We start from the raw sequence: 12039 nt of genomic DNA, 5'->3' as shown, positions 1-12039 counted from the left end.
GATAGTGTTGAATCTGTAAATTACTTTCGGCAGTATGGCCATTTTCACGATATTGATTCTTCCTAACCATGAACATGGAATGTTTCTCCATCTGTTTGTGTCCTCTCTGATTTCGTTGAGCAGTGGTTTGTAGTTCTCCTTGAAGAGGTCCTTCACATTATTTGTTAGTTGTATTCCTAGGTATTTAATTCTCTTTGTAGCAATTGTGAATGGCAGTTCGTTTTTGATTTGGCTCTCTTTAAGTCTGTTACTGGTGTATAGGAATGCTTGTGATTTTTGCACATTGATTTTGTATACTGAGACTTTGCTGAAGTTGCTTATCAGTTTAAGGAGATTTTGGGCTGAGATGATGGGGTCTTCTAAATATATAATCATGTCACCTGCAAATACAGACAATTTGACTTCCTCCTTTCCTAATTGAATACACTTTATTTCTTTTTCTTGCCTTATTGTTCTGGCTAGAACTTGCAATAGTATATTTAATAGGAGTGGTGAGAGAAGACATCTTTGTCTAGTGCCAGATTTCAAAGGGAATGATTCTAGTTTTGCCCATTCAGTGTGATATTGGCTGTGGGTTTGTCATAAATAGATTTTATTATTTTGAGATATGTTCCATCAATACCTAGTTTATTGAGGGTTTTTAGCATAAAGGGCCATTGAATTTTGTCAAAGGCCTTCTCTGCATCTATTGAGGTAAACATGTGTTTTTTGTCTTTGGTTCTGTTTATGTGGTGAATTATGTTTATAGACTTGCATATGTTGAACCAGCCTTGTATCCCCAGGATGAAGCCTACTTGATCATGGCAGATAAGCTTTTTGATGTGCTGTTGCAATTGGTTTGCCAGTATTTTATTGAAGATTTTTGCATCTGTGTTCATCATGGATATCGGCCTGAAGTTTTCTTTTCTTGTTGAGTCTCTGCTGGGTTTTGGTATCAGGGCGATGTTGGTCTCATAACATGATTTGGGAAGGATTCCCTCTTTTTGGATTGCTTGGAGTAGTTTCAAAAGGAATGGTACTGATAAAAACATATTTTTAATTGCATTTACATTTCTAACTTGTGACACTGATACAGCATTAACCTCCCACTGATACAGCATTAACATTTATTATTTTCTCTACTCAACTACCCAGATGGTATGTTTTCCTTATTTCTGAGCCTGGCTTGAGTTCAGGGGCTTAGTGTTAAGGATAGCTCAGCTATGAGAGGTATTCATAAAATTTTGAGAAATGGAAGGCAAGACAGATACAACATCTGGAAGGGAAGGATGAAGACAGTTTGAGAAGGATAAAAGTTAGCAAGGATAGGGACAGGACACTCTAGGGCAGTTGGAGAAGGGAAAGCAAAGGATGCTCTGAGGGACAGCCTACTAGTCTTGACAGCTGAGGATATGGAGAAGGATGGTAGATTGAGTCAATCAATTTATGTGTTGCAGTGGTGGTTGGAGAAGATGGCCAGATGGGAAACAATTCTCATTTTTAACAAGGGAGTTGGCATAGGAGAAAAAGTTGTGGTGAGGTCAAGGGAGGAAAGACAAAGAGTTAGTTGTCTCAGGTAGGTAATGGATGAGCAGAGATAGGTGTAAGTTAGTTCCAGGGCAGGATATAATAGGTTTTCAGAATAATCCTCCCCTTTGATCTCTTACTTACAACCCCAGACCCCTGCAACTAGTTTCTATCAGTGTTGATTTCTATCCTGTCATATTGGAAATATTTAATAAATGCAGACTAAATATAGGAGAGCACATTTTCCCTTTTCTTACCAAACCTCTGGTTCTCCTCAACTTTTAGTACTGTGTTCTGTCACCACCATTTATTGAACAGTTCTTCATTCTAGTTCACTCCCATAGGAATGACTTTAAGACCTCTGAGTCTGGGAAAATTTTCTGTTCAAATATTTCATCCATTTTCTTATTGAGGATTTGTTTTCTTATTATTGAGTTTTCATAGTTCTTTATATTCTGGTTTTCCTTGTTTTTGTTTTTTGCTTTTTTTTTTTTTTTAATAGAGATGGGGTCCCACTATGTTGCCCAGGCTGATCTCAAACTCCTGGGCTCAAATGGCCCTCTCCCCTTGGCCTCCAAAAGTGCTGTTACTACAGGCATGAGCCACTGTACCCAGCCAGTTCTTTACATTCTGGATTTCAGTCCACTTGCAAATATTTTCTCCCTATCTGTGGCTTGTCTTTTAATAGTCTTTTTTGAAGAGATGTTTTAAATTTTGGTAAAGTCCAATTTATCAGTGCTATTATTTTATGAATCGTTCTTAGTGTTATATCAAAAAATTCTTTGCATAACTCGGTGTCACAATTTTCTCCCTTTTTAAAAGAAGTTTTAGGAGTTACATTTAGATCTATGATGCATTTAGAGTTAATTTATTTCCATGATGTAAGGTATAAGTGCAAGTTTTTTTTATTGTATTTTTTCATATGAATACCTGGTTGTTTTGACACATTTTGTTTAAAAGACTATGCTTTCTCCACTTAATTGCCTTTACACATTGGTCAAAAATCAGTTGCTCATCTATGTGTGAATCTATTTCTATGCTCTCTTATTAAGTTCCTTTAACCTATGTGTGTATGTGTAGGCTCATTGTTTTTTAGATGAAATAACTGGAATCACCCTTTCCTCAGCTAGTTAGCTTACAATTAGTGGATTACTTATATATGAAACTTAAATTTTTGAGCCAAGAATTACGACTGAACCAAAGTAGAGAAAAGGAGTAAGTTGTAAAACTTTCAAAAACAACAAAAGAGGATTATAACGAATTTATCACCATCAAAAATAGAACGATTGTCTAAGGTCAAATTAAAATCGTTTAAAATATTATGCCTTTTTAGTTGTATGTAGAAGCAGTTTTACATTCATAGTAATAATATATAACTAAGCATGTCCATTTCCATACATTTTAATTTTTAGGATTTCACATCTGTTTTGTATCAAAATATTTTATCTATTTTGTTTGTTCCTTTATTCTACAGGATTAAGTTTGCAGCATGATATAGCCAGTTCTCATCTGAACTATTCAGTCACAGACTCTTATACAGAATACAAGGGTTTTGAAGAGAACTTCCCATCACCTGAACTGTTCAGAAAATCAGATTATTTAGGTAAGAAAGTAATTCCTTAAATTGCTCTACTATAAAAATTATTCCTTTGTCCACAAATCCTCCAATGAATAAATATCCGTTTAAAGAAGGCATACTCTTCTTCCTCACCAACACCTCACGTCCTTGACCATTGCCCATTGCCCATTGTATTTCATTCCCAGTCACACAGTAGAGCAAAAGTAGATCAAGGAAGGATAAAGAAATGTCATTTAGCATTTATATGTAATGCACATTCAATTATTTATGAATTTTGCACCTAATGAATGTATACTTGTTCTCTTGAACCATGGGTTATCTTTTTTTTCCTGCACTTCTCTCTTAAATGTTGGCTAGGCCAAGTCTCTGCTTGAATTTTCTCCACAAATTAAGAGTTATTTACATTTATTATACATATAATTGCAGCCTTTGGTTAATGATGGCAGATCAAATACATGCCTTACTCTACCATCTTGCAATGGCAGAAAACAGCTTTTTCTTTAAAGTAGTACACTCATAAGGACAAAGATAATTGGGGAAAAAAAGTACAAAGTTTGGAAAGTTAGAGATCAGATGGTTTGATACAGCAGACCTAAGAAATCGGAGTCCTAAACCAACAATATGAATACCCTAGAAACAGCCAATTTGCACTACGGTGTCACAGAAAAACTCATAATTTGGTTGTTCCAAATACTTATAAATAGATGTCAAAAACATGAAAAATGTGATGAACTGCTTCTTTACTGCTCAAAGGGAGCTAGGAGATTTATTCTTTAGAATGTTTTAAAACAGAGACTCTAGACCGGAGAATACTAGGTACTGTTAATAGCAGGGATACTGTGGTATTTTGAAATGTCAGTCCCAATTATTCATTTCTCTGTAGTATTGTATTCATACCCTCATAATGAGTGGAGTATACTTTTCCACTCTTTGACTTTGGGATTGGCCACGTCACTTGCTTTCAGCAACAAACCAAATTTAAGAAAAGCTTTGAAATTGCTTAAATGGTTGAGCTTGTCTTCTTGCACTTCTGCCATTATGATGAGAATGTATCCTAATTAGCTGCTGCCTCTCTTGTGGAACCCCAGAATGAGAGTTACAGAGTAGAGCAGCCCAGGCAATCCACTCACTGCAGAGAGCTGCCCCAGCTCATCTGCAGACCTGTAATCTGAGTTACCTGAGCCAACTAATAGACATGGGAACAAGAAATAAATGCTTTTCACTTTGTGCCACTGAGATTTTGTGGTTGTTTATTATACTGCCAAAGCTGACTGCTGCAGATAATGTACTGAATGTAGGAGAGGGAATTAAGTAAAAGTGTACATCCTAAATTATGGGATCTACTCACCCAATGCTTATTTCCACCCTATCCCAGCAGCCCATTTCTCTGTTAGCTTCCCAGACTTGAACCTTCTGTTGAGAAAATGGAAGATTATTTTCTCAGGAACTGATTACCCCAGAAGAAAATATCTAAAATACTGACCTCAGGAGTCCTCAGTGAAACTGACCAGGCAGAAGACCCTACAGTGAAGCCAACTGTATGACAAGCCCCGCCTAGGCCATAAGGATACCACTTAGCCTTTTAGGACCCACTTTTAAATATGAACAGAGAGCCAAAGATCACCAGATTTCTGAGGAAAGCCTCTAACATTAAAAAGAGATATCAAAACAAAACAAAATGTGGGAATGGTGTCAGCAAGATGTTGAAACAGGAAGCTGTGGACCTGCCTACTCCTTATGGACACACCAATTCAACAGCAATACATGGACCAATTCCCTTTGAGAGAAATTCAGAAAACAGTTGACAGGTTCTTGCACCCTGGCAAGCATGGGGCCAGCCACATCAAAGCCAGTAGGAAAATTTGAGACGTCCTCACCATAATTCCTACTCCTAGCACAGCACCATATAATTGGAAGGAAACCCATATCACTGCTTTCAGCTTCTCCCTGAGGGGAAGAGCAGGATAAGGGACTGGATGATACATCCAGTGTTCTGAATTCTCTGAGGGATGCCTGAGGCAACTGACTTCTGTCTTGCCAGTCTTAGAGTGCTAATGGGACCCAACATGTCCAAGGTGCCTGGTGACTGCTGAGAACAAAGATGACAATTTGGTCTAGGACACAAACATTTGCCATAGGCCCTCCACCTAGCTCAGTGCAGAGTCAGTGGAAAAAAAAAAAAGCAGATTCTAGCTTCTCCCTGGGGAGAGAAAGAGTTAGACTGTGGGTCTAATATTCTAACTTTTCAAGAGATGTTCTTGGGACTAGCTTCTGTCACACCTGTTTTAGAATGTTGACAGGATCTGTCATGTTCTAAATGCCTGAAGGCTAACGAGAACAAAGATGATAGTCTGGACTAGCACAAAGATTTGAGAGATCTCTGGGTAGGCTTATATTGGTAAGGGTCTTCTGTATAATGCCAGTCTGCAAGACTAGGAGAAATGGCTGTTTTGTCTAATGCATAGATACTGATACCAAGAGTCAAGGAAAATTAAGAAGCAGGGAAATGTAGTCCAAGCAAAGGAATAAGATAAATTCACAGAAGCTGACCCTAATGAAATGGAGATATACAAATTGTCTGATAGCTTATTCAAAATAATCATTAAAAAGATGCTTAACAAGCTGAGAATAATAATGAATGAACAAAATAAGAATTTCAACAAAAATAAAGTTTTAAAAAGAAAGAACAAATTAGGAATTTTTGGACCTGAAGAATACTATCACTGAACTGAGGCCAGGCACAGTGGCTAATTCCTGTAATCCCAATGATTTGGGAGGCTGAGGTGAGAGGATCACTTGAGCCTAGGAGTTTGACATTATAGTGAGCTATGATTATGCTACTGCGCTTCAGCCTGGATGACAAAGCAAGACCTCTCTTAAAAAAAAAAAGATAAAAGAAAACTTCAGTAGAGCAATATAACAGCAGACTAGCTCAGAAAGAATAAAGAATTAGTGAGCTTGAAGACAGGTCATTTTTAAAGACTCCAAAAGCAATTGCAACAAAAACAAAAATTGACAAATGGGAACTAATTAAACTGAAGAGCTTCTGCACAGCAAAATAAACCATCAACACAGTAAACAGACAACCTACAGAATGGGAGAAAATATTTGCAAACTATACATCCAACAAAGATCTGATATCCAGAATCTATAAGGAATTTAAATCAGCAAGCAATAACAATCCCATTAAAAAATGGGCAATGGACATAAATATAAAGAAGACTAAAGAAGTATGTCTTCTTCTCATTAGAGAAATGCAGATCAAAAACCACAATGAGATACCATCTCATACCAGTCAAGGTGGCTATTATTAAAAAGTCAAAAAATAACATGTTTGTGAGATTGTAGAGAAAAGGGAAAGCTTATACATTGTTGGGGAACTGGAATATAAATTAGTTCAGCCAATGTGGAAAGAAGTTTGCAGATTTCTCAAAAAACCTAGAACTGTCATTTGACCCAGCAATCCCATTACTTTGGATATATTTCCAAAGCAATCATTCTATAAAGACAGATGAACACATATGTTTGTTGCAGTGCCGTCCCAATAGCAAAGTCATGGAACCAACCTAAATGCCCATCAGTGGTAGACTGGATAAAGAAAGTGTGGTACATGTACACCATAGAATATTACACAGCCATAAAAAAGAATGAAATCATATCTTTTGCATCAACATGGATGCAGCTGGAGGCTGTTATCCTAAGCAAATTAATGCAGGAACAGAAAACCAAATACTGTATGTTCTCATTTATAAGTGGGAACTAAACATTGAGTACACATGGACACAAAGAAGGGAACAATAGACACTGGGGCTTGCTTGAGTTTAGAGGGTGAGAAGAGGGTGACGATTGAAAAATACCTATTGGATACTATGCTCACTATCTGGGTGACAAGACCATTTGTACATCAAGCCCATGTAACAAACCTGCACATGTACCCCTTATATCTAAAATAAAATTTAGAAGAAAAATAAAGGTCATTTAGCATTATGCCATAGTGAAGAAAAAAGAATGAAAAGATTGAAGATATCCTAAGAGACTTGTGAGCCACTATCAAGCAGACCAATGTTTGTATTATGGGAGTCCCAGAGAAGAAGAGAAAAAGGACTAGAAAGTGTATTCAAAGAAATAGTGGCTAAAAACATTCCAAATCTGGGGGATGAAATGGACATTTAGATCCAGGGAGCCCAGTGGACCCAAGTAAAAGGAACCCAAGAAATCCACACTGAGATACACTATAATTGAGTTGTCAAAAGTCATATACAAAGAGAATTTTGAAAGCAGCAAGTAAAAAGTGACTTGACATGTACAAGGGAGCCGCCATGAAACTATGAGTGGATTTCTCAGCAGAAACCTTACAGATCAGAGAGAATGGGATGATATATTCAAAGTGTTGACAGAAAAATGATCAACCAAGAACAGTATACCCAGAAAAACTGTCTTTCAAAAATGGAGAGACAAGGAGTTTCCCAGACAAAGAAAAGCTGAGGGGGTTCACCATGACTAGACCTGACTTACAAGAAATGCTGAAGGGAGTTATTTAAGTTGAAACTCAAGGATGCTAAACAGCAACATGAAAGTATAAAACTCAAGGTAAATATATAGATAAATACAGAATACAGTAATACTGTAAAGATAGTTTACTATTACAATAGTATGGTAATAGTATACTGTATAGAATACAGTAATACTGTAATAGTAGTATACCATAATTAAATCACTTTAAATTCTGATTTATGAGTTAAAAGATAAAAATGTTAAAAACTTAACTGAACATGTTAATAATACAACATAAAATAAATAAACTGTCACATGAATAAAGTGCAGGAGGGGGAGAAGTAAAAGTGTAGTTTTTGTATGCAATTGAAATTATCAGCTTAGACTGTCACAACTATATAAGATTTTATGTAAGCCCGGTGGTCAACACAAACAAAATTGCTGTGGATGACACACAAAAGAAGAAAATGAAAAGCATTATCAGTTACACAAAAAACAGTGGAACACAAAGGAAGATAGCACTAAAGGAAAGAGGGACAAAGGAAACACAAGACAGAAACAATTAGTGAAATGACAATAAGTCCTTATCTGTCAATAATTATTTTAAATAAGTTAAACTTCCCAATCAAAACACAGAGTGACTAAATGGATAAAAGAACAAGATCTAATGATGTGATGTCTACAGATGACCCTCTTTAGATTTAAAGATACATACACTAAAAGTGGAGAGATGGAAAAAGATATTCCATACAAATGGTAACCAAAAGAGAGCAGGGGTAGCTATATTTATGTCAGACAAAACAGACTTTAAATCCAAAACAGTCATTAGAGACAAGAACAGTATATAATAATAAAAGGGTCAGTTCACCAGGAAGATAGACAGTTATAGATACATGTGCACCCAACATCAGCACCTAAATATGTGAAACAGACAATGACATAACTGAAGGGAAACATAGCAATATAATAATTGTGGGATAATTCAGTATAACCCACTTTTGACAATGGATAAAACATTCAGACAGAAAACAAGTAAACAAACAGCAGACTTGAACAGCGCTGTTGACCACATGGACCTAACATATATACAAAACATTCTACCCAACAGTGGCAGAATATACATTTCTCTCATGCACAGATAAGACATTCTCCATAATAGATCATGTTATGTCACAAAACAAGTCTTGACAAATGAAAGATTGAAAACATAACCAAGTATCTTTTCTGACCACAATGGAACAAAACTAGAAATCAGTAGCAGAAGGAATACTGGAAAATCACAAATATGTGGAAATTTAACATATGCTTGAATAACCAGTGAGTCAAAGAAGAAATCAAAAGGGAAATTAGAAAATATCTTGGGACAAAAGCATAACATATTAAAACATATGGAATATAACAAAAGCAGTACTGAGGGAATTTCATAGCAATAAATAACTACATTTAAAAAGAAAAATTTCAAGTAAGCTAATGTTACGCCTAAAGGAACTAGAAAAAAGAACAAACAGCTAAATATTATCAGATGTAAGGAAATAATAAAGTTTAGAGCAGAAGTAAATGGAACAGATAATTGAAAAAACTAGAAAAAAATCAGTGAAACTAAGGGTTGGTTTTTTGAAAAGACAAATTTGACAAACTTTTAGTTAGATTAAGAAAAAAGAAGACTCAATAAAATTCAAAGTACAAGAGGAGACATTATACGTGATGCCACAGAAACAAAAATAATCATCAGACTACTATGCCCAATTATGGAACAATAAATTGAATAACCTAGAAAGAAGGAATTTCTAGAAACATATAACCTACTAAGACTGAGTCATGAAGAAATATAAAATTTGGACAGACCTATAAATAGTAAGGAGATTGAACCAGTAATCAAAAACTTTACAACAAAGAAAAGTCCAGGACCAGATGGCTTCACTGGTGAATCCTACCAAACATTTAAGAATATTTAATTCCAATTCTTCTTAAACTCTTCTAAAAAATTAAAGAGGAGAAAACACTTTCTAACTAATTCTTTGAGGCCTCATACTAAAGGAAGGTAAATTCTTTATGCAAAGACAACTATAAGACAATATCCCTGATGAACATAGATGTAAAAATCCTCAACAAAATACTAGCAGTTCAAATTCATTTCTACATTTAAAGGATCATATACCATGATCAAGTGGCATTTATCTCTGGAATGCAAGGATGGTTCCATATATAAAATCAACTAAAGTGATACACCACATCAACAGAATAAAGGGTACCAGTTACACAAAAATTTCAATAGATACAGCAAAAGGATTTGACAAAATTCAGTATCTTTTATGATGAAAACTCTCAAACTAGGAATGGAAGGCAATTACCTCAACATAATAAAGATCATATACGAGAAGCCCATAGCTAACATCATACTCAGCAGTGAAAACTGAAAGCTCTTCCTCTAATATCAGGAAGTATGCTGAATACTTTTATTCAACATAGTCCTAGCCAGAGCAATTAGGCAACAAAAAAATAAAAAGTGTCTAAATTGAATAGAAGTAAAATAATTCGTATCTGCAGAGGACATGATCTTATACGTAAAACACTCTAAAGACACCACAAAACCTTATTTGTATGAATAAGTGAATTTAGTAAAATTATAGATTATAAAATCAACATATGAAAATCAGTTGTGTTTCTATATACTAGCAATAACTACCTGAAGAGGAAATAAAAGAATTTCATTTACAATATCATCAAAAACTATAAAATACTTAGGAATAAACTTAAGAAGTAGAAGATATGTACTCTGGAAAACAATGATGAACAAAATTTAAAAAGATGCAAGCAAATGGGCACACATCCCATGTTTATGAGTTGGAAGACTTAATATTGTTAAAATACCCATACACCAAAGCAATCTACAAATTTGATACAATCTCTATCAAAATCTCAATGGCATTTTTTAATAGAAATAACAAAGTAGCTGGGCGCAGTGGCTCACACCTGTTATCCCAGCACTTTAGGAGGGCGAGGCAGGTGAATCACAAGGTCAGGAGTTCAAGACCATCCTGGCCAATATGGTGAAACCCTGTCTCTACTAAAAATACAAAAATTAGCCAGGCATGATGGTGCATGCCTGTAATCCCAGCTACTCAGGAGGCTGAGGCAGGAGAATCACTTGAACCCGGTAGGCAGAGGTTGCAGTGAGCTGAGATCATGCCCCTGCACTCCAGCCTGGGAAACATCATGAGGCTCTGTCTAAAAAAAAAAAAATAAAAAAAATAGCAAGGCAACCCTGAAGTGTATATGGAACCACAAAGGAGCTCAAATAGCCAAAACAATCTTGAGAAGAACAAAGTAGGAGCGTCATACTTCCTGATTTCAAAATACATTGCAATGCTATAGGCAACCCTGAAGTGTATATGGAACCACAAAGGAGCTCAAATAGCCAAAACAATCTTGAGAAGAACAAAGTAGGAGCGTCATACTTCCTGATTTCAAAATACATTGCAATGCTATAGTAATTCAAGCAGTATGGTACTATCATAAGAGAAATTAATCCATATGGCCAACTTATTTTTGACAGGTTGGAGTACCAAGAATACACAATGAGGAAAGGATACTTTCTTCAGCAAATGCTATTGGGAAAACTGAGTATCTACATGCAAAATAATGAAATTGAACATTGACACCATACACAATAATTAATTCAAAATGTATTAAATAGTTAAATATAAGACCTGAAGCTATAAAACTCCTAGAAGAAAACACAGGAGAAAACCTTCATAAAATTAGTCTTAGTGGTGATTTCATGGATATGATGCCAAAAGTATAGGCAACAGGAGCAGTAACAAGTGAGATGTCATCAAACTAAAAAGCTTCTGCACAGGAAAAGAAATGATCAACAGAGTAAACACAAAACCTACCAAAATGGGAGAAAATATCTGTAAATCATATATCTGATAAAGGGGTAAATAACTAAAATGTATAAGGAACTCTTATAACTGAATAGTAAAACTAAACAAAAAAGACAACCTAATTTTAAAAATAGACAAAGAACTTGAATAGATATTTCTCCAAAGCAGCAGCAGCAATAGCCAAGTATATGAAAAAATGCTCAGCATCATTAATCATCAGGAATATGCAAATCAAAACCACGATATCACCTCACACTTGTTAAGATGACTATTATCAAACAACAAAAGATAACAAATGTTGGCAAGGGTTTGGATAAATTAGAACCCTTGTACACTGTTGGTGGGAATGTAAAATGGCACAGCAGCTATGGAAACAGCATGGAAGTGTCTCTAAAAATTAAAAAAAGAATGACCATGTAGTCCAGAAATCCCTCTTATGAATATCCAAAATAATTAAAATCAGGATCTCAAAGAGATACTAGCATTCCCTTAATCACCTCAGCATTATTCACAGTAGCCAAGATGTGGGAAAATACTTAAATATTCGTTGATGATGAATGGATAAAAAAATGT

At 35.4% G+C, this 12039-nt stretch overlaps 1 protein-coding gene across 3 annotated transcripts in view; it reads left to right on the top strand.

The window, feature by feature from the left end:
* MEIKIN (meiotic kinetochore factor) overlaps positions 1-12039 on the top strand; it is a 104548-nt gene that overhangs the window by 15484 nt on the left and 77025 nt on the right. For all 3 annotated transcript variants that reach the window (XM_012446840.2, XM_064366235.1, XM_064366234.1), the window contains one exon: positions 2981-3109. In XM_012446840.2, the coding sequence (XP_012302263.2) occupies positions 2981-3109 (129 nt within the window). The remainder of the gene's footprint in view (positions 1-2980; positions 3110-12039) is intronic.

Source organism: Aotus nancymaae, unplaced genomic scaffold, assembly GCF_030222135.1.
Source record: "Aotus nancymaae isolate 86718 unplaced genomic scaffold, 86718_ANA_hifiasm-v0.15.2.pri h1tg000064l_1, whole genome shotgun sequence".
In the NCBI taxonomy this organism is placed as follows: Eukaryota; Metazoa; Chordata; class Mammalia; order Primates; family Aotidae; genus Aotus; species Aotus nancymaae.
The sequence above is the reverse complement of the archived record's forward strand: the minus strand, read 5'-3'. Positions and strand labels throughout refer to the sequence as shown.